The sequence below is a fragment of the Cibotium barometz genome, chromosome 20, assembly GCF_041138505.1.
Source record: "Cibotium barometz isolate CiBa-2024 chromosome 20, ASM4113850v1, whole genome shotgun sequence".
Classification (NCBI taxonomy): domain Eukaryota; kingdom Viridiplantae; phylum Streptophyta; class Polypodiopsida; order Cyatheales; family Cibotiaceae; genus Cibotium; species Cibotium barometz.
The window spans coordinates 27,577,617-27,601,409 of NC_141065.1; the positions used below are offsets into that span (position 1 = coordinate 27,577,617).

Here is a 23,793-nt window from a genome sequence, read left to right on the forward strand (position 1 = left end):
CCGACGGCAATTTGAAGCGTTGTCGGTGATGACTTGCACCACGTTCTTCGATCCAACCTACATGTCACAATGCACATGAATGGATGCAATGAGCGTATGCCGTATGAGACTTGAGTCATGACTCATGATATAGCCACATATGATCATATGATTCATATCACATATACCAAAGCCTAAACTTTAAAGACTTTAGTGCAATTTGAAAGTTGGAACTTACCTCCATGATGGCTTGCTTGATATGGCGATATATGAATGCACCCGATGTTTTCCTCCCCGCCTTTCCGGAATCCACGCCCCGCACAAAGTATGTGCCAAGAGGGCAAGAGACAAGTATATTGATGATGCCTCTCTTCTTCCGGTCACTCCATCCGTCGGAGAGGATGCTACACCCATACTTGGACCATGCCGCCCGCACCGGATTGAGAGATCTATCGATTCTTTCCCTCTCGTCCACAAGCCTCTTCGTGCGCATGTCATGATAGGAGACGCCGGTCCATCCTTCACATGGGCCCACATTTGCAATGGCTTTCACCATTGACTTCCATTGATCTACCTTGAGCACATGGAATGAGAGATTGCACTCAATAATGGTGCGTGCAATCTCTATATCCGCTAGCCGTTGCCGTTCTCGGAGATGTGATAGAGAAGAAGAGAACCCCCCGGTGGCTTGGGCTAGAGTGGCTTGCCTCATGGGAGACTCAAGCCTTTGTCTCTTTGAGGAGGCGGAGGCGGAGGTGGCACCGATGGAGGTGGCATCGATGGAGGCGGCGGGGGAGGATGTATCACAAGGCGGGGAAATGACCTCATCATCCGCCCTTGAGCTTCTACCACTATCATAGTGAGCACCCAATCCACCCTTGATCTTGTTGAAGATCTCATCGGATATAGCAAGGGGGACTTCCTTGCATGGCGCAACTTGCCCCCCCACCTTTCCAACATGTTGGAGAAGCCTAGTAACTCCACTTGTGTATTGTTTGCCACAATACTTACAAGTCCACCTATATGACTTGGACTTTCCATCGGCTTTCTCTACATGGATAGCATGCACATTGAAGGCTTCATTCTTCTCCCTTGTCATTGTAATAGAGAGAGAGAAGTTAGAAGATTCAAGAGATGGATAGGCTTGAGAGAGAGAGAGAGAGAGAGAGAGAGAGGCTTGAGAAAATGAGAGTGAGGCTTGAGTCTTGACTCTTGAGAGAGAGAAAGCCTAAAGGCTTGAGAGAGAGAGAGAGGCTTGAGAGAGGGCCTATGGGGGAGAGAGTGGCTTGAAAGTTGAGAGTTGAGAGAGAGAGAGAGAGAGAGGGGGGGGCTTGATGGTCACTTGAGCAAGACTCAAGAGAGGGGGGGGCTTGATGGCTTGAGTAATGAGCATTGAGAGGCTAGAGCTTTGAGAGAGGCTTAGGGGGTGGGCATTTTATAAGGGCCAAGGCCATGTAGCATGGGCCATGGCCAATGGGCACATGGGCCACAAGTGCCATGCCCAAAACGGCCAGCAAACGGCTACAAAACAGCCACGAAAACGCGCAGTCGGCGGCGGCGCAACGGACAGAAACGGCCACGAAAATGCGCAGTCGGCGGCGGCGCAACGGACAGAAACGGGCAAATCTGGCATATCGTACCGTACGATATCGTACGATATCGTACGGTATCGTACCGTACGATTCGTACGTACGATTCCAGTCGTACGCGTACGAGAAACAACCCTGTAATGAACATTTCTTAGTTGCACCACTAAATGGATGTGATGTATTGTTGGGCAAGCCATGGCATCATAGGCTTGAGCCCCTAAGAGTACAAGACCAACATGATTTCTTTTATGCATAAAGGCCGCATGCATTTTATTGATGCTGGCAAAGAAGGGGATTCCATCCCACTTGTATCTCACATCCAAATTAATAAAGCAATGAAAAAGAGTCTTTCTGCGTACTTGGTTTTTGTTCGAGATAGCATTGTACCAAGTCATCAAAATGTGGATGCTATGACTTATGATAGGCTGAATTTTCTTCATGCATTCAACGACTGTTTTGCTGATGCATTGCCAGGTGAATTACCTCCCCAAAGGCCCGAAGATCATCGCATAGATCTTGTGCCAGGTAGTTCTCCACCTAACAAACCCGCATACCGTGTGAGTGCCGCACAGCAAGAAGAGATCATGAAGCAGGTAAATGAGCTTTTAGAGAAAGGTTTGGTTCAGCCTAGTTCCTCACCTTATTGCTCTCCTGTACTTCTTGTTCAAAAGAAAGACGGCTCATTCCACATGTGTGTGGACTATAGAGCTTTAAATAAGCTTACCATCAAGAACAAATTCCCAATTCCGCGTATTGATGACATTTTGGATAAGCTTGATGGTTCGGCTTGTTTCAGCCGACTTGATTTGAAGAGTGGTTATCACCAAATACGAGTGGTGCCACAAGATGTCCATAAAACTACATTCACGACAGCCTTTGGATTATATGGATTTTTGGTAATGCCTTTTGGTCTCACCAATGCTCCTACTACGTTTAATCGTATAATGGATAGGATATTCCGACCCCATCGCAAATTCACAGGTGTATTCTTTGATGATATCTTGGTTTTCTTCAATGTGAGATCCTTGTTCCCACCGCGCAATGGATTCGGGGTGCTTGCAGTGGAAGTAGCACATCTTGCGCGGAGCAAGGGTCCCACACTCGGGGCCTCGCCCACGGATATCCGGACAAGAGACTAATCCGTCAGTTTATCCAAAACCGAACCCGGAAAAACTTCTCTTGCCCAAAAAGCACGGGTGATTCCACCAGGATAACTCTTTCCTAACGTAGTCAAAATTCTTACTTAATTGAACGCAAGTGGAAGGGGCTGGGCCTTGAGAAAATGGGAAGGGGCACAGGCCACCAAAAACATGGGGGGAAGAGGGAGGCGGGTTTTGCACTCATACTAGCAGAGAGCTCAAAGCTCACCGCACCACACATTTTGTACAGGGCATACTTAACAACTTAAGTCACTATGATTGTATTATAGAACACAAAATCATTTTGTAGTGGTTAAGGACATTAAGTACACTTTGTAACGTGCACCAATTGTGCAAGAGTGCCAACTTTGCACACTAGTTCTAATCAGGGATAAGTTGGTTACACCACTCTTTTCTATTACGCATATGTAAACACATGGCTGTATGCTTTTACACACACTATGTGTGTGTAGATAGATAGATACTTGGGGTCCTCTCAAAACATACAAAACCTAAGCTCATGGATATATGCTTCATCTTACTTGAAAGAGCATCATAACCACCCTTTTCCATACTTATTCTATTAGCAAATGGTTATTAGGTCATCCACATTTTTTTTGTACACTTCATATGACTGTATTTGTCGAGCATCAATAAATTTGTGTGCAAACATTGATTGTAGATGATTTTCTGCAGGTCTTTGATAGGCAGAGGTTGTACACAACTATTTTCAATCCAACTCGCTTGGCTAATGGGGAAGGGTCTACCCTTGGCACCCTTATATTTGATATTGAGTTGCTAAGGATCAGGTTGAATTGACTCAATGATCTGGACCATCAGATGCTGTGATCCACCTTTATATCATAGTAAATCGAAAGAATTGTCAATGCTCACGTATTGGGCCACGAGGCAATGTGCCCTTTAATGTGTGCTTGATTAGCCAGAGTTGGATTATCTTTTGTGAACTTGATGGGTCAGTATTTTCATTCTGTTTGGTCATGCTAGTACTTGTGGAGAGAGAAAAACAAACATTGAAAACCTGTTAATGGAAGTAAGAATAGACAAACTGATGTAAGCAAGCTAATTTATGCAGATAGATTCTGGTCTAGTCCTTAGCCCTAGAAAAATCAATTAATTTTTTTGTGGTTTGAATTGTAAGGATAGATATTAAGTCTCAGTAGACGACATTCAATCCAATTGATGGCGGATACAATTACTAAATCCGAGGAGAGTTGGACTCTTAGGTAATCAATGTAAAGTGGACCACGAAAACAAGGCTTGTCACAATTTTTTCAATGGCTTTATATATTGGACCTTAGAGTATTTCAGGATGCACAAGAAGTAATTTGGACACCACCAATTGGGGAGTGCCACACCTGTCTAGCATTCATCGTATCTTTTCACCTTTTATTACCTCCCTCCTCGGCATTCACTAGTATTCATTTTCATCATGACCTTGATTCAGTTCACGATGATCACTCATTTCACTATATTACAACTCTTTTATCACTCCTCATCCCTACCAAATCCTAACTTCATAGCTCACCTCTATCATTCGTGACTCCATAAAAGTCATTTTCCCATAACACTTGTTCCGAAGCCAAACCTCATCTCAGTTCACATCCTCAAATGGGATGATATGGTGATGAGTGCAAAGCCACACAGATTTTCCTCTTAAATGCAAAATGCTTCTATTGGCATGGGAGTGTGGATAAGTGTGGCCCGGGTCTTGAGTGATTTTGGGTGTATGTGCATGCAATAGTGCTCGAACTCAATTGTCTCTGGGCCATCTGCCACCTCTACTAAGGAGGCCTACAATAACTGTAGCTGGATCTGTGCCTGTTTCATCTCTTTGGGTGAGAGGTCAAGGAGTCTTTTGGCTCCTCATCGTCAGAAGTGTACCCTCACATCCAATACCCATCAAGTGGTCAGAATATTGCTTTTAATGGTCTGTGTTGCCTTGACTCTGCTCCCTTCTGGTGTATCTTTGACTTTGGTCTCGCATTTGTATATCTTCTCTAGAGCTACCAGCTCTAATGGTATGATACCAATCTCTAGAAGCATGACTGGGTATGGGATAGGGGCTCTCTCTATTGTTCCAAACTGATGCAGAGATGCTGCCCCTCCATACCTCAACTCTATAAAACACTATTCTAGTAACCACGACATCAAAGAGTAGCATCCTGATGTGCCATCTATGTGTTGCTCTGATTGCATTTGTTTTCAAATGCATAGTAGGTGGTCCAACCACTCTTTAGTCTGTGCTATGAGCACTAATTTCATTTGTGGCTAGCAAGGACTTCAATTCCAAGATATTTATATTTCTACACTGTTGCAATTTGCTGTCTCATGTATGTAATGGTCAGGGTAAAAAATAGGGGCAAATTTTAGCCCAATGGGAAATTTTGAAGGTATAGAAATTTTAAGTGGGCGAAAGGGTTAAGTCAATAAATTTTAAATTCATCGCCCCAATATTTTTGAAAGGCAAAGACTATAGTAATGGTGGGTATTATGTCAGGGTGAACTTTCTTGACCAGCCTCATTTTGTTTTAGCCACATTGATCGAGATTTTACAGAATTGATGTAGATCCATGAGGTGCTGCAAAATCTCTGGACTGTACAACATTATTTGTGTACAGAAGAAGCATGACAATATGATGTCCTATGATGGACTCATTAAATAATTGCTTCAGCTGATCGATGCGAAGCCCAAAGTGGGGGGGGGGGAAGTGGACACGATGCTTTCTCAACCAGTACTGCATGCAACATCTTAGGGGCTACCTTGCATTCAGCATCATACCATGCATTCCAGGGGAAGAATCATGGGCATCTCATCTCTTGACCACCCAAAGCGGAGCTTTGCTATCTCAATCATGACATCTCTGAGGATTGCTCATTTTTCTGTTATACTTGCCGGCTGTGGTGCAATCTTAAGAAGAGAGTCAAAAGCGTATGCATACTCAGCTTTTGCCAGGTCAAGCCGTGTGGCTAATTTGGCGGGCCTTTTTGTTGGGCCAGACTCTGAGAAACAATGTTGATGCAAAGTGGTGTGTGATCAGATTGGGGTCTGAGTGGGTCTATCTGGAGTTCAGATATAAGGGAAGCCTCCTTCACTCATAAGTGCACAATCCACCACACTCTTCCTATTAATGGTGATGTTGGTGATGCATGTGAAGCAATCTGTGTCGGGGTAAAACTGTGCCATTCAAAAGTGCTATGCATCAACCGTGGATAAATGTGTTATCATGAGTTATGACCTCATGATCTGCCAAATACTTCTCCAAGCTAGGGTCTATGGCATGCGTTCTAGCAAGGACAGCGATCATTGGACGAATCAAACCAGTCAGTGGTGATTGTGGCCTGACACCCCAGATTCCGAGGGCTCAGAAGAATGGGGCTGTTTGATGGTGATGGGAGAAGAGATTATGGCCTGACAGCTCAGTTTCTGAGCTGTATGGCATTGGTTGAAATTGACAGGCATGGTCCCTTTTCTGAAAAAGAGTAAGATCAATGGTTCAGATTAAATTCCTGCAACCCCTGACCTTGACGTGATCCTATCTGGGCATTCCCAATCCCTACATTTAAGTCTCCCAGGACGAGCGTCTCTCTTATCTCTGCGGAATGCATCAATATCTAGGCACCAAGTCCACAAATGGATCTCTGCGAGAATGAATATAGAGTGCCTGATATCCCAGCTGGTGTCATGACCCCGTGAAATTGGTGCAGCATAAGTGTGAGCATGGTGGTCGGTGAGCAAGTTATATATTTAAATGTTCATACTTGGGTGGCCGGACAAAAAGGAAACATGTGTGGACAACCCCAAGTGTGAAGGGGACAAAGGAATTAAAATTTAAAAGGTTTTATAACCTTTGGTGGCCCCTAAGCTATTTATGGAGGCTACACTACTTTTGGGTGGACACGTCTCTTTCTAGCTTATGCTTTTTGGAAAAAAAAGGACTGGCTTTGGAAAACTGCTACAGAAGGGGAGGGGCCGGCTGATGCTACAGGCGCAGGTGCTTTTTTACTCTCTCTCTCTCTCTCTCTCTCTCTCTCTGTGGCGACAGTCCGGCTGCAGGGAAAGTGGGCTAGATTGCTCACGGGCTGGACAGAGGGGCAGGAGCGACATCCAGCTAGCAAGTGGGCATAAGGGTTGAACAGCATGGTTGGCGGGCTGTTTACAGGCAGCGCACACAGGGGTTGAACAGCAGGCCTGTGGCGGGCTGTTTGCAGGTGGCGCACAGAAGCTGAACCGCCTTCTCTCTCAATCTCCCTCTCTTGCTTGGAAAGCCGGATGCATTTGGGCAGACTGTAGGCAGCATAGTCGACGGTTTATCTCTCTCTTCCTCTCTATGGAGGAAGGTGGCACAAGGATTGCAGGTTTCTCTCTCTCTCTCTCTCTCTCTCTCTCTCTCTCTTTGCGAGCAGGTAGTGTATAATCGAGTCTCTCTTTTCATTGGCTCGTGACTGTCTCGGAGTTGTTTCTCTGGCCCTTTGTGAGAGGAAGGGTTTGACAGTTCAGAGGGTGGAAACAGGGCAAGATAGTGGACGGATTTGGAAGAGTTTGTGGATTGTTTTCATGGCTGAGTTGTGGCTATGTGCATGGTTCAGTCAGATGCATATTCAAGGCGTTATGGATGCATTGACTTAGCAGATTAGAGGAGATAATAGTGTGGTGTTCTTGGCACAAAGCTGTGTGTAACCTCTATGCTAAGAGGTCTAGAGGATTGGCAGATTGGACTTGCAGACATACGAGCCATGAATGGCCATGTTGTAATCATTTAAACTTTTCCATTGAAATTGAATAAAGAAATACCGAAAGGGGCGCCAAACTTTGGGGCCAACAGGTGTCGTTCAATTTTCTTGTGTTGGAGCACTCTAGCTCCTATTTATTTGTTTCATTGGTTGGACTACAATTGGATTGGGTGATTGCTAGTCTACCGCACTTTGGTTTCTTCTAGAGGCCGGTTTCAAGGTTCCGTTTCCGGGACCATCATCAACTTTCTTAAGGGGGTGAGCTTGTGGTTGTCTCGAGGAAAGCCATTGTTGAAAATGTCAGCAAGATGTCAGACTCTAAAGATGACTATGTTTATGATGATGAGGAAGAGCAGGAGACCACTCTTGAGAGGACTGAATCTGAGGATGTACTTGCAGGAGGACAGGCTGCAGAAGATGCACGATATGAGGATGTAACGCAGCTAGAAGACATGCCAAGTAAAGAGGAAGATGATGCCCAGTTTAAAGCTCGTTTGGCAGGGGCAGTGGATGTGTTTATGCAGCTCACGCAAAGTGAGAAGTTTGCTGAATTTATAAGAGTCCCTTCTGAGCCTAAGAAGAAGAAGAAGAAAGTGCGCTCTAGGAACCCACCTCATGGCAATAGTGGTGCCTTCCCACAGGATCCTGCTTTTCGACAATTTTCTAACATGCAGAACACTTATGGTGCAAACCCACAGAGTTTATTTTTTGGACAGCCACCTATTCCGCAGCAATCTATGTATCCAAGCTATTTTGGCAGTGGTTCCGTGTTCCGATCTATGACTGGGGGTTACCCTCAAGGAGGCATGGGAATGCAAGGGAATTTTGGAGCTAATTTTCAGCCTGGTATGCAAGGCAATATGTATGGTGGTATGCAGTCCGGAATGCAAGGGAATATGCATGGGGGCATGCAGCCCGGAATGCAAGGAAACATGTATGGGGACATGCAGGCCGGCATGCATAGTGGTATGTTTGGAAACATGGGAGGGTCAACAGGATTGCATGGTGTGGGAACCGGCAATGTTGACCCTATGATGGGCATGAATGCAGGGGGTAGCAATCTTGTGAGGCCACTTCCTTATGATAATCTAACGCCTATGGGTAAGGCGAAGGATTATAAGGAAGGGGGAGCTGCAGTAAAATTTGACACATTCAGTGGGGCCAAAGACAAGCTCAAGGCACTTACCTTTTTATAGCAATTTGATATAGCTTTTTCCGGTGGAAATTATACGGAATCCTTGAAAGTGAGAAAAGCTGTGACTTTTCTCAAGGGCAATGCATTGCAGTGGTGGTCCACTCTTCTTTTGCAGGGCATAGCACCATCTACTTGGGTACAGTTTAAACAGGTGTTCTCTTCCGTGTGGCTCAAATCTACTTTTGAGGTGGATGTAATGACAGCATGGCATAAGTTGGATGCATCGAAATGTGAAATCTTGAGGATTACAACAAGAAGTTTTGGGAAGCTTTACTCCTAGTTACTTCTTATCGTGCAGTGCCATTGTCTAAGCAGGTTGAGAAGTATTGTTGTGGGTTGCCCAAGGAAGTGCGTGACTATTGCATAAAGACTCGAGTAACAAATATGTCGTAGATGATAGAGAATGCCATGATGGCAAATGCGTTACTCACTGGAGTTTCATCTGGATTTAAGGGCAGCAAAAGCACAAGCAAGAAAACTGAAAAGTCAGGGCATGCTTTGCGTGATGCAGCAGTGCTTGCAGAGAAGCGGTATAGGAAGTTACCAATGCCCAAGAGAACTCCTGAGGAGAGAGAGGCTTTGATGGATGTTGAGAAATGCTTTTTCTTTACTGAGGAGGGACATATGTCTTTCAATTGTCCCAACTGTAAGTCCCAAAAGGACTCTGACACTAAAGGGGAGTCCAAGTCTAAGAAAGCAAAGCCTTCTGCAGGGTTAGTTTCTGATCTTGTTGGGGAACAGCCTGGTGGCGAGGAGACTGAGTTGTGCAGGGCATGGGGCAAAGTTAGAGATCAGAATGCTTTGATTTTCTTTGACACAGGTGCTAGAGCCAAGTTTATCTCACCAGATTTGACTGGCAGATTGGAAATCCGTGCAGAGGAGATGGGGCCTTTGTATGACGCTAATATGACTTGTCCTGGGTATGCAGAACCCCGTTACCCCTATTATTGGAAAGCTGAGGCTTCATGTGCAGGGTTATGTGGACAGTGAGGAGTTCTATATGATGCCACTTGATGGGTGTGATGTTTTGTTGGGTATGCCTTGGTGTCATAGAGTACATGCGGTGGTGGATACGTATAACGTAAAACAGGAAGATTACTTTGACTCATAGAGGGAAAAAGCATATTTTGGATGTAAAGCTTAAAGGGGAATCTGTTCCTATTGTATCGGCTTCAGCCATTTCATTAGTAATGAAAAAGCATCTTTTCGCGTACTTGATTTTTGTAAAGGATGCAAAAGATGATGAGTCTAAATCTAATTTGTCTATGTTAGATAAAGACAGGACTGATTTCCTACGTGAGTACCAGGATTGCTTTTTCGAGTCATTGCAAGGAGAACTTCCTTCGGAAAGGCCAGAAGATCATGCTATTGATCTTATTCCGGGGAGTACCCCACCAAATAGACCGCCGTACCGTGTTAGTGCAGCCTAACAAGAGGAAATTATGAGCCAGGTACATGAGTTGCTAAAAAAGGGGTTGATTTAGCCTAGCTCGTCACCCTTTTGCTCACCTGTGCTCTTAGTGCAAAATAAAGATGGTTCTTGGCGTATGTGTATAGATTACAAGGTGCTAAACAAGAACACCATCAAGAATCGATTCTCTATTCCGAGGATCGATGACATATTGGACCGCTTACAGGGCTCCACAGTCTTTAGTCGGATAGACTTGAAAAGCGGGTATCATCAGATACGCATTAGACCCAAGGATGTGCATAAGACAGCATTTCGGACTACCTTTGGGCTATATGAGTTCTTGGTCATGCCCTTTGGCTTGACAAATGCTCCGGCCACCTTTAACAGGATGATGGATAGGATTTTCCGGCCTCAGAGCGTTTGTGGGCACATTCTTTGATGACATGATTGTGCATTCACACTCAGAGGAGGAGCATAGGAAGCATTTGGCCACTGTGTTTGAAGAACTCCAGAAGCATAGGTTGGTCATAAATGGCAAGAAGAGTGAGTTCTTCTTGGAAGAGATACACTTCTTGGGGCATATCGTGTCTAAAGATGGAGTCCGTATGGATCCTTCGAAAGTGGAAGCAATTCTCAATTGGCCAGATTTGAGGACCGTGCATGATGTACGCAGCTTTTTGGGATTGTGTTCCTATTATAGGCGGTACATACGTTATTTTGCTGAGATTGCTTCGCCCCTTCATGCTTTAACAAAGAAGGGAATTTCGTTTTGATGGGATGATCGGAAAATTGTAGCCTTTAAAAAGCTTAAAGAAAAGCTTACTTCGGATCCCGTATTGGAATTACTGGATCTCCGAAAAGCTTTTGTTGTCCAGTGTGATGCATGTGGGAACAACATTGGGGCAGTTCTCATGTAGGATGGACATGTGATAGTCTATGAGAGTCATATATTACAGAATGTCGAGAAGCATTTACAAGTTTATGAGAAAGAGATGTTGGCTGTAATTCATGCTCTTTTTACATGGAAACACTATTTGCTTGGGGTTGATTTCACTGTGCAGACATATCATCACACCTTGTGTTATTTCCTCACGCAAACTAAACTTTCTGAGAAGCATATGAGACGGGCCAACTTTTTGTCTATGTTCCACTTTTAGATTGTACATGTGGAAGGCAAAAAGAATGTTGTGGCAGATGCTTTGTCACGCAAGCCACAGGTCTCAACAGTTTTACTTGCTTATCATCATGAGCTTGATGAGATGAAAGAGCAGTATGCCCAGGATGAGGATTTTGGTAGGGTCTATGATCAGATGTCTGAGGGTCAGCGGCATGATTATTATACTCTCAGGGATGGCTTCTTGTTGATGCATGGTAGACTGTGTTACCAGGCAGTTACGACTCAAGGTTATGATTGAAAGTCATGCTCCACCGTATGCAGGTCATAGAGGTATTGACGCCACGGTAAAGGTAGTTGAGGCTTTCTTTTATTGGCCGACCTTGAGAAGAGATGTTGATGCTTTTGTTAGGCAATGCATCGTATGTCAGAAGGTGAAGTATGACCGTCATAAGACACTAGGGGAAGAAGTCACCTCTGCCAATTAGAATCAATCACATGACCTGGAAAAAAATGAGCATGCTTAATGATAAAGGTGGGCATGTGGGGGAAGGCATGTTACAACTACTTTTATGCAAAGATAGATTTTAAACAATTACAAAACAAATGTGACTATGCACGCTAACATTAAACTATATACTGTTCTAAAATGTTGACTTTTGTTGCATTACAAAATGACCCAAGATGCAAAGACTCTTTCCATTTGATTCTAAAAAGACGCGACAAAATATGCTAGCAGATATCAGAATGTGGTGAAATTAGAATGCATTGATCTAGATCAACCACGTGGTAGAGCTAGAATGCACTGTTCTAGCTCAACCATGTGGTAGGGCTAGAATATTTTGTTCTACCATGTGATAGAGCTATATCAAAGTATTCTAGCTCGATCCCATGGCAAAATTAGAAATAATATTTGAAGTCCAGCTCTAGCACGTGGTAGAGCTGTATCAAAATATTTTAGATAGACCCCATGGTAGAACTAGAATGGTTTGAAGTCCAACTCAACCATGTGTGATGATTTGGAAGAGCTAGAATGCATTGATCTAGCTCTACCATATGGTAGAGCTAGAACGCTTTCAAGTCGAGCTCTACCATGTCGTGGAGGTAGAATGCTTTGAAGTCTAGCTCTACCATGAGGTGGAGCTAGAATGCATTGATCTAGCTCTACCATAGTCCATATATGTAGGAATTAAAATCATAAGACAAAGATCAAGCTTCCATACATTTTCAAATTAGGAGGCCCCTTATAGTAGAGTGCACTCCAACATTTATAAAATTATTTGAAGAGTAATACATTTGCCACTACTTTAAAAATAAGACAAACTTTCTTGTCAATTCATGATTACGAAAAGATAAAATTCCTCCAAAAAAATACAATCCTTGGTGACAAATGGCTTCTTTAAGTGAATACTCCTTGGAACAATATCCTTGAAATAAATCTGCAAGAAACCATCATAAATTAAGTTTCTTCATTGTGAATACACAATTGTTGTATAAAATCATGTATTTAGTTATAATTATTATTTATGTTGGTAGTACCTTAGTTATTTCTATCCCGTTGGAGAAGATTGTACTCATTTAACACCTTGTTTATGAAAGCCCTTGCATTGGCTGCCTTCAACTGCGTTGTGGTAGAACCCAATTTTCTAGCTAGAGAAATCACTTGTGGTCCCCTCATGCTAGCAATACTGACTCGTTCTTTTGCCATAATTTCTATTATCTCTTCTCTTTTGTTTTCATATTGTCTTGCTAATACCTCTTGATTGTCGACATACTTTTGTATAATCTCTGATAGTGGTAGCCTATCAGTGTAGATTATCTTCTGTGACCAATTTAAATTGCGCTTTCTCCAAAAATCTACCACACCTCTGTATTCATTTTCATTGGATACTGGAGGTTGTTCGTAGCGATTAGAGCCAATGATCTCATGCACATCTTCACTCTCATCAAGCTGCAATAGGTAAGGGAGCAGCTCATCAATGAGAATATTGTCGACCATCTTTTCTTCATCAAACTTTGCAAGATATATACAATTATTATCAGGAGAAGCACATCCCTTGTATGGAGAGTCATCAATAAGAATCGTTCTACGAGCATCACAATCAAAACATGAAGCAATTTTTGACAATGGCTTGAACATTGCCTGAACTGTTGGATTATCAGGTCTAGCTATTTTACCACTTTTATCCTTCTCGCAAGCCTCTTGAGCCCAAACTACAAAAAAAGGCAATATCTCTCCTGCTCTGTCTTGTAATATTCTCAATATTTGAAGAACATTACTCTCTGTCGCTGTTGACCAGATCCCAACATTAATATTTTTTAATAAAATCTTCAAGAATTGGATACATCCTGGCCTTAGTATAATATATCGTTTTGAATCCATTTGAATAGTTTCATGTATTGAAGATGTTTGTTGTTGACAACGTTTCAGTAGTAGACCATTCAGGTCCAACACAATTGTCAACACTGATTTCTTGGAGATAGCAGTGTCGGTACTTCTTGGTACTTCTTCTTCGGGCTGGAAACTCTCACCCATTGCTTCATTTGTTGGAGATTTAGGTACCCCAATTTCATTGTCAGCATTTGTCTTTAAACCTTCTGGATGGACATCACTGAATGTATGGGAGAAGCTCTCATCCACAGTTTGATTGTGGCATTCCGTAGCTACTTCACTTGGTGCTACTATCTCAATTTTGGGATCTAAAAGAAAAAAAAGTAACATTGACTCAACAATCTTTCAAACTAAAAGAATTTAGAATTGTAACACTCACTCTTAACACATGTTTATTGGTGCAATCTAAAAGGAAATCATGTTTGGATACCAATTATCAATTCTAGTTACTCACTCTAGAATTGGAGGGTTTAAAATGGATTTCCAAATACACCCATTATTCTAGCTCTACCGTTTGGTAGAGCCAGTTTGCAAGGGAGCTCTTGTTGGAAGTAGGCCTTGAGATCCACTCTTGAGCTCCAAGAGTAGGTGGAGGTGAGAAACACAAAACCACTCAACTATATGGTAAAGCTAAAATTTTAGATGTTTTAGATTTTCCATATGGTAGAGCTGAAATTTATAAGTCTTGCTTTACCACGTGGTTGAGTTGGGGATCAAGATAGCTTCTTTATGGGTGGAGCCAGTAGACTTCCATAGGTTCTAGGTCTAGACTTCAATGGGTTCTAGCTCCTCGCACGTGACAAGAACCAAGGAGCTAGAATTGCATTTGAACTAGCTCTACCATGTGGTGGAGCTAGAAATGCATTGGCCTAGCTCTACCATATGGTAGATCTAGACTTAAATGGATGCTCTGCAAAAACTGTCTTTGGGGGGGGGGTGCATTGGCCTAGCTCCACCACTTTGAAGAGGTAGCTAGACTTTAATGGGTTCTTGGTCCACCACTTTGAAGAGGTAGCTAGCTCCACCAAATTGTAGACCTATTGAAATCTAGATCTACCACAGGGTAGGATTGAAGTAAATGAGAGGATCTCTAGCTCTATCATCTTAGATTTATAAGCAAGATTTTTAGATTCACCAACTGGCCATTGTGCGACCACTAAGTAGGCTTTCCAAATTCACCAATTGGTTATGTAAAAAGTGAATTTGTCAATGAACATGTTAGGATCCATAACTTGGTGATTCTAGATTCCAAAGCCCAATTTGGAGAGAGCTACAAAAATACTACTAAAAAATGAACCAAGGATATAACAAGTCAAAACATCACCAAATCAAAGTATTGAAGATACAAGGAAAGCCCATTAAGAAGTTACATACTGTCTTCAAAATCCAAAAAAATCTCGAGCTAAACGAACTTCACCATGGCTCGATCTTTCCGTGGTATTCCTTGGATTGTTAGTAATAGGCAGTACTGGTTGCTCATTTCTTGACTTTGCAAAGTCAAGAAGCCTTGTTCCTATCTTTCTTTGATCTTCAATACTCTCCACTAGGCAAATCACTTCCTTATTTAGTGCTAGCCCTAGCTCGATGATGTAGCCATTACTGAAAAGATCAACAAGCTTGCAGACTTCTCTGCAATACTTTTGAATACATTGCTTGATCAAAAGATTCTTCTTGATTCTTAGAAACTCAATGTCTGGGATAGTTTTAACATCTTCATTATTTATATCAAGAAGTCCAGTATTCAATATTGTCGCTTGTGTACCTAGATCAAGAACATCTGCTAGTCCTTGAAAGGCATCTCCCTTGCTGAAAAACACTAAGGATGTGAAGAACTCTATTGCACCAATGCATCGGTTGTCACGTCGAAAATGCAATGCCCCATTATACTATTCCTTTGCTATGCCACTTAAATTTTTTAAAGCATTTTGCAAGTGAATAAAATCTGTAATATTTAGAAAGGTAAGCAACACATATTGGGATGGCAAAGATCTACCAGCTGCTGTAATGATCATAATGCCGTTCAAAAGATTGCAAAATGATTCCACATCCCAATGCATATTTCTTCCCAAATCTTCAGTGTTATCCAGAACACATAACCCAATGGAAATTGGATTGTTGAGGTGGCGCTTCAAGTAGTAACTCCCGTCGAATGGAAGACTCACAGCATAAATACACCAAGGAAGATCCAAGGATAAGGTTGAACTTTCTTTGCTAAGGCTGATATTCCACTCCACATATTGCCTTGCTTCTACTGGAAAATCAATCTTCTTTGATCCAACATGTAGCTTTGACTTTATATACACATCACATAACTTCAAAAGAACTGAGTATACAACCTCATTGATGCTATAGGTGATAGTCAATTCTGACCAATCTTGACATTGTTTGTCCTTGTTCAGAGTGTTGAACTCTACAAGCAATGCATCTTGAATAATTTTATCTTGCTTGAGCTGCTTGATACGCTCTGGCATGTCAATCACATCTACATCCTTAGTACCCTTTGAAAGAACAATTTTTCCAGACCTGATTTCTGATTGTATTTGTTTGACTTCTTGTTCATCTAGCCCAGCAAGACATCTGAAAATTGTGACAGTTGGTTTCTTGTTTTGCTTCTCCATGATTTCAAGCCAGCCTTTGAAAACTTCATCAGAGTAAATGACCATGTGAGACTACTTTGAAATGAAGGATTCTCCCACCGTAATTCTAGCCATTCGTAAAAAATTTTGCAAAGAAATAAAAGAAAAAAAGATCAAAATCAAGTATTTTTTTCAAAACATATAATTATAAGAGAGCAAGGGATATGGACATACATCCTAGTCTACATGAGATGATGAGCCCTCTGTTACTCCAGATGCTGGCCTTGACGGAGAATTATTGAAGATCCACTGACTCCTCAAGTGCTGCAAGACATCATAGTATGGTTGTTTGACATATAATGATTGGGCCTCTTCATTAGCTATAGCAGATATGGCCGTCGCAACTTGTGGCTCTAGATCTACAACAATTCGAGCCTTCCTTTTTTCATACACTTGTATCAGGTCTTGAGCACGACCATCTTTTTCCTTTTCTTGATACCGTAAGAATTTTGCAGCATAGATGGAATGTTGGCCATCAATAATCCAATATGAATACTCAGTGAGTTTCTCGTCCGTTACCTCACTTAGTTTCATTGGAATTCCTTTCTTCTTGCGAGCATTCTTTAAGTATGCACACGCTCCTGGCCTGTTTGCACTTGCACCAAAAAATAACACGCATTCATCCACACGGTGAGGTTCTATTTGACGGGAGTTATAGTGATCAGGAGCTAGCCATCATTGATCTACAGGGATCTCATACTCTTTGTACTTGAATGGAAAATACTTAGAGTATTTTTCCATACCCCCTGTATCACTCTTTTGTGCCTTTTGCACCTCATTTTCCAAAACTTTGGGATCCACAAGTCTTATTTTTGTTGAATTTTCCAAGCCTGTTTTCTCTACTGTAGATTTAAGAACTGCTTCATCTACATCCATAATACTTGTACTGCTTTTTGCCTTTTTTTGAATTGGATTTTTAGAGGGCGTTTTCTCTTTTTTTTGTTTGCCTTTCACACAATAAGGAATGGAAGCTTGCAACTCTTCAAGAGTTATTTCTTGACTTGCACAATCTAACTTCCACCCTCGAGAGAACATAGTATCTTGTTTATCTCTTACTATTCGTTCAATAATGAATGCCTTGGGATCTAGTTGATACTCATGGATCCCAGGTACCCCAATATTTATGCATTCAATATCAGGATGAGAATTAACTACAGAAATATAAGATAGAGTCATTGGTCCTAGATCCTCAAAAGTATCCACGCCCACATCACTAGCAACAAATAGATGAATTTTGTTAAATTGTGAACCCTGAAGACCCCAAATATCTAAGTACCACTATCGTCGTTGATCAGCAGAGGCAAAGTTAACACTGTTCGGAACTTCCACCACTTTTCTTTTCTGAGACATCTTTCACCTACAACAAAAACCATTGTTAATTGTTAATTCTTACACTTTAAAAAAAACTTAAAATATCATATTCAAAAATCACAATATATATCCATGAAAACACTATGAAGGAGATGAAGAGTATTTCCATCTTGGAGATCTCAATACATTTGTTAGTCTTGCTCTACCACATGGTAGAGCTAGATAAATGCATTCTAGCTGGACTTCAAAGTATTCTAGTGCTGGTTTTTCAATGGATATTATCTCTACCGGGTGGCAGAGCAAGATTAATAAATGTATTGACCAGAATGCTTTGAAATGTAGCTCTACCATGTGCTGGAGCTAGAATGCATTCTTCTAGCTCTACCATGTGGTAGAGCTAGACTTCAATGAATGTAACCGGTTGAGCTTGAATGTAACTGTGGTAGAGTTGCATTCTACCTAAACCTTACTGTAGAGATAGAATGCTTTGAGGTCCAGCTCTATCATGTGGTGGTTCTAGAATTGCATTTGAGGTCTAGCTCTACCATGTGGAGGAGCTAGAATCATAGAGGTAGAAAGCTTTGAGGGCTAGATCTACCATGTAATAGAGCAAGAATGCATCGATCTAGCTGTCTTCCATACACATCAACAAAACTAATTACTCCAAGAAGAGACCTACTTCTCATGACAAGAATCACGGAGCTAGAATTGCATTTGATCTAGCTCTACCACGTGGTAGAGCTATATTTTGCCTAGACCACATCATAGAGCTAGAATGCTTTGAGGTCCAGCTCCACCATGTGGTGGAGCTAGAATGCATTCTTCTAGCTCTACCATGTGGTAGAGCTAGACTTCAATGAATGTACCGGCTGAGGTTGAATGTAACTGTGGTAGAGCTGTATTCTACCTAAACCACATTGTAGAGATAGAATGCTTTGAGGTCTAGCTCTACCATGTGGTGGAGCTATTATTGCATTTGAGGTCTAGCTCTACCATGTGGTGGAGCTAGAATCGTAGATGTAGAAAGCTTTGAGGTCTAGCTCTACCATGTGGTGGAGCTAGAATCGTAGAGGTAGAAAGCTTTGAGGTCTAGCTCAACCTTGTGGTAGAGTTTGTATTCTATCTAGACTACATCGTAGAGCTAGAATGCTTTGAGGTCCAGCTCTACCATGTGGTGGAGCTAGAATGCATTCTTCTAGCTCTACCATGTGGTAGATCTAGACTTCAATGAATGTAACCGGTTGAGGTTGAATGTAACTGTGGTAGAGCTAGACCTCAAAGCTTTCTACCTCTACGATTCTAGCTCCACCACATGGTAGAGCTAGACCTCAAATGCAATTCTAGCTCCACCACATGGTAGAGCTAGACCTCAAGGAATTCTACATTAATTACTCCACCACATGGTAGAGCTAGACCTCAAGGAATTCTATCTTAATTACTCCATCTTGGAGCTCTCAATTATACATCTATTAGTCTTACTCTACCACATGGTAGAGCTAGATAAATGCATTCTAGCTGGACTTCATAGTATTCTAGTGCTGGTTTTTCAATGGATATTATCTCTACCAGGTGGCAGAGCAAGATTAAGAAATGTATTGACCAGAATGCTTTGAAATCTAGATCTACCATGTGGTGGAGCTAGAATGCATTCTTATAGCTCTACCATGTGGTAGAGCTAGACTTCAATGAATGTAACCTGCTGAGGTTGAATGTAACTATGGTAGAGCTGTATTCTACCTAAACCACATTGTAGAGATAGAATGCTTTGAGGTCTAGCTCTACCCGGTGGTGGAGCTAGAATTGCATTTCAGGTCTAGCTCTACCATGTGGCGGAGCTAGAGTTGTAGAGGTAGAAAGCTTTGAGGTCTAGCTCTACCATGTGTGGTAGAGCAAGAATGCATCGATCTAGCTGTGTTCCATACACATCAACAAAACCAATTACTCCAAGAAGAGAACTACTTCACATGACAATAACCAAGGAGCTAGAATTGCATTTGATCTAGCTCTACCACGTGGTATTGCTATATTCTACTTAGACCACATCGTAGGGTTAGAATGCTTTGAGGTCCAGCTCTACCATGTGGTGGAGCTAGAATTGCATTCTTCTAGCTCTACCATGTGGTAGAGCTAAGCTTCAACGAATGTAACCGGCTGAGGTTGAATGTAACTCTGGTAGAGCTGTATTCTACCTAAACCACATTGTAGAAATAGAATGCTTTGAGGTCTAGCTCTACCATGTGGTGGAGCTAGAATTGCATTTGAGGTCTAGCTCTACCAGGTGGTGGAGCTAGAGTCATAGAGGTAGAAAGCTTTGAGGTCTAGCTCTACCATGTGGTAGAGCAGAATGCATCAATCTACTTGTGTTCCATACACATACACAAAACCAATTACTCCAAGAAGAGACCTACTTCACATGACAAGATCCAAGGAGCTAGAATTGCATTTGATCTAGCTCTACCATGAGATAGAGCTACTCCAAGAAGAGACCTACTTCACATGACAAGATCCAAGGAGCTAGAATTGCATTTGATCTAGCTCTACCATGAGATAGAGCTGTATTCTACCTAGGCCACATTGTAGAGCTAGAATGCTTTAAGGTCCAGCTCTACCATGTGGTGGAGCTAGAATTGCATTTGAGGTCTAGCTCTATCATGTGGTAGAGCTAGACTTCAATGAATGTAACCGGCTAAGGTTGAATGTAACTGTGGTAGAGTTGTATTCTACCTAAACCACATTGTAGAGATAGAATGCTTTGAGGTCTAGCTCTACAATGTGGTGGAGTTAGAATTTCATTTGAGGTCTAGCTCTACCATGTGGTGGAGCTAGAATCGTAGAGGTAGAAAGCTTTGAGGTCTAGCTCTACCATGTGGTAGAGCAAGAATGCATCGATCTAGCTGTGTTCCATACACATCAACAAAACCAATTACTCCAAGAAGAGACCTACTTCACACAACAAGAACCAAGGAGCTAGAATTGCATTTGATCTAGCTCTACCACGTGGTTGAAATGTATTCTACCTAGACCACATCAAAGAGCTAGAATGCTTTGAGGTCAAGCTCCACCATGTGGTGGAGCTAGAATGCATTCTTCTAGCTCTACCATGTGGTAGAGATAGACTTCAACGAATGTAACCGACTGAGGTTGAATGTAACTGTGATAGAGCTGTATTCTATCTAAACCACATTGTAGAGATAGAATGCTTTGAGGTCTAGCTCTACCATGTGGTGAAGCTAGAATTGCATTTGAGGTCTAGCTCTACCATGTGGTGGAGCTAGAATTGCATTTGAGGTATAAAGCTTTAAGGTCTAGCTCAACCATGTGGTAGAGCAGGAATGCATCGATCTAGCTGTGTTCTATACACATCAACAAAACCAATTACTCCAAAAAGAGACCTACTTCACATGACAAGAACCAAGGAGCTAGAATTGCATTTGATCTAGCTCTACCACGTGGTAGAGCTGTATTCTACCTAGACCACATCGTAGAGCTAGAATGCTTTGAGGTCCAGCTCCACCATGTGGTGGAGCTAGAATGCATTCTTCTACCTCTACCATGTGGTAGAGCTAGACTTTAATGAATGTAACCGGCTAAGGTTGAATGTGACATTGGTAGAGCTGTATTCTACCTAAACCACATTGTAGAGATAGAGTAATTTGAGATCTAGCTCTACCATGTGGTAAAGCTAGAATTGCAATTGAGGTCCAGCTCTACCATGTGGTGGAGCTAGAATCGTTGAGGTAGAAAGCTTTGAGGTCTAGCTCTACCATGTGGTAGAGCAAGAATGCATCGATCTAGCTGTGTTCCATACACATCAACAAAACCAATTACTCCAAGACGAGACCTACTTAACATGACAATAACCAAGGAGCTAGAATTGCATTTGATCTAGCTCTACCACGTGGTATTGCTGTATTCTACCTAGACCACATCGTAGGGTTAGAATGCTTTGAGGTCCAGCTCTACCATGTGGTGGAGCTAGAATTGCATTTGAGGTCTAGCTCTACTATGTAGAGGTAGAAAGCTTTGAGGTCTAGCTCTACCATGTGGTAGAGCAGAATGCATCGATCTACGTGTGTTCCATACACATACACAAAACCAATTACTCCAAGAAGAGACCTACTTCACATGACAAGATCCAAGGAGCTAGAATTGTATTTGATCTAGCTCTACCATGAGGTAAAGCTGTATTCTACGTAGGCCACATCGTAGAGCTAGAATGCTTTAAGGTCCAGCTCTACCGTGTGGTGGAGCTAGAATTGCATTTGAGGTCTAGGTCTACCATGTGGTAGAGCTAGACTTCAATGAATGTAACCGACTAAGGTTGAATGTAACTGTGGTAGAGCTGTATTCTACCTAAACCACATTGTAGAGATAGAATGCTTTGAGGTCTAGCTCTACAATGTGGTGGAGTAAGAATTGCATTTGAGGTCTAGCTCTACCATGTGGTGGAGCTAGAATCGTAGAGGTAGAAAGCTTTGAGGTCTAGCTCTACCATGTGGTAGAGCAAGAATGCATCGATCTAGCTGTGTTCCATACACATCAACAAAACCAATTACTCCAAGAAGAGACCTACTTCACACAACAAGAACCAAGGAGCTAGAATTGCATTTGATCTAGCTCTACCACGTGGTAGAAATGTATTCTACCTAGACCACATCGTAGAGCTAGAATGCTTTGAGGTCAAGCTCCACCATGTGGTGGAGCTAGAATGCATTCTTCTAGCTCTACCATGTGGTAGAGCTAGACTTCAACGAATGTAACCGGCTGAGGTTGAATGTAACCGTGATAGAGCTGTATTCTATCTAAACCACATTGTAGAGATAGAATGCTTTGAGGTCTAGCTCTACCATGTGGTGAAGCTAGAATTGCATTTGAGGTCTAGTTCTACCATGTGGTGGAGCTAGAATTGCATTTGAGGCATAAAGCTTTAAGGTCTAGCTCTACCATGTGGTAGAGCAAGAATGCATTGATCTAGCTGTGTTCCATACACATCAACAAAACCAATTACTCCAAAAAGAGACCTACTTCACATGACAAGAACCAAGGAGCTAGAATTGCATTTGATCTAGCTCTACCACGTGGTAGAGCTGTATTCTACCTAGACCACATCGTAGAGCTAGAATGCTTTGAGGTCTAGCTCCACCATGTGGTGGAGCTAGAATGCATTCTTCTACCTCTACCATGTGGTAGAGCTAGACTTTAATGAATGTAACCGGCTAAGGTTGAATGTGACATTGGTAGAGCTGTATTCTACCTAAACTACATTGTAGAGATAGAGTAATTTGAGATCTAGCTCTACCATGTGGTAAAGCTAAAATTGCAATTGAGGTCTAGCTCTACCATGTGGTGGAGCTAGAATCGTTGAGGTAGAAAGCTTTGAGGTCTAGCTCTACCATGTGGTAGAGCAAGAATGCATCGATCTAGCTGTGTTCCATACACATCAACAAAACCAATTACTCCAAGAAGAGACCTACTTCACATGACAATAACCAAGGAGCTAGAATTGCATTTGATCTAGCTCTACCACGTGATATTGCTGTATTCTACCTAGACCACATCGTAGGGTTAGAATGCTTTGAGGTCCAGCTCTACCATGTGGTGGAGCTAGAATTGCATTCTTCTAGCTCTACCATGTGGTAGAGCTAAGCTTCAACGAATGTAACCGGTTGACGTTGAATGTAACTCTGGTAGAGCTACTAGGTGTTGGAGCTAGAGTTGTAGAGGTAGAAAGCTTTGAGGTCTAGCTCTACCATGTGGTAGAGCAGAATGCATCGATCTACCTGTGTTCCATACACATACACAAAACCAATTACTCCAAGAAGAGACCTACTTCACATGACAAGATCCAAGGAGCTAGAATTGCATTTAATCTAGCTCTACCATGAGGTAGAGCTGTATTCTACGTAGGCCACATTGTAGAGCTGATATGCTTGAAGGTCCAGCTCTACCATGTGGTGGAGCTAGAATTGCATTTGAGGTCTAGGTCTACCATGTGATAGAGCTAGACTTCAACGAATGTAACCGACTAAGGTTGAATGTAACTGTGGTAGAGCTATATTCTACCTAAACCACATTGTAGAGATAGAATGCTTTGAGGTCTAGCTCTACAATGTGGTGGAGTTAGAATTGCATTTGAGGTCTAGCTCTACCATGTGGTAGAGCAAGAATGCATCGATCTAGCTGTGTTCCATACACATCAACAAAACCAATTACTCCAAGAAGAGACCTACTTCACACAACAAGAACCAAGGAGCTAGAATTGCATTTGATCTAGC

General features: G+C 42.2%; 2 protein-coding genes across 5 annotated transcripts in view; one reads left to right on the forward strand and one right to left on the reverse strand.

Moving 5' to 3' along the window:
• LOC147627738 (peptidyl-prolyl cis-trans isomerase FKBP17-1, chloroplastic-like) overlaps nucleotides 1–3,801 on the forward strand; it is a 61,212-nt gene extending 57,411 nt beyond the window's left edge. For 3 of the 4 annotated variants that reach the window (XM_086815121.1, XM_086815119.1, XM_086815120.1), the window contains one exon: nucleotides 3,404–3,801. In XM_086815121.1, coding sequence (XP_086671247.1) covers nucleotides 3,404–3,509 — 106 coding nt within the window. In that variant the 3' untranslated portion in view covers nucleotides 3,510–3,801. The remainder of the gene's footprint in view (nucleotides 1–3,403) is intronic. The other variant, XR_015268383.1, reaches the window with a different exon arrangement.
• Nucleotides 13–1,649, reverse strand: LOC147627740 (uncharacterized). Its single transcript, XM_086814682.1, has one exon. It carries the CDS (start codon nucleotides 1,076–1,078, stop codon nucleotides 158–160), a length of 921 nt encoding a protein of 306 aa, XP_086670808.1. The 5' UTR covers nucleotides 1,079–1,649; the 3' UTR covers nucleotides 13–157.
• Nucleotides 3,802–23,793: the final 19,992 nt, after the last annotated feature.

Bases quoted from the DNA above. Each gene is read 5' to 3' on its own strand.
- LOC147627740 (XM_086814682.1), bottom strand. From the start codon at position 1,078: ATGACAAGGGAGAAGAATGAAGCCTTCAATGTGCATGCTATCCATGTA.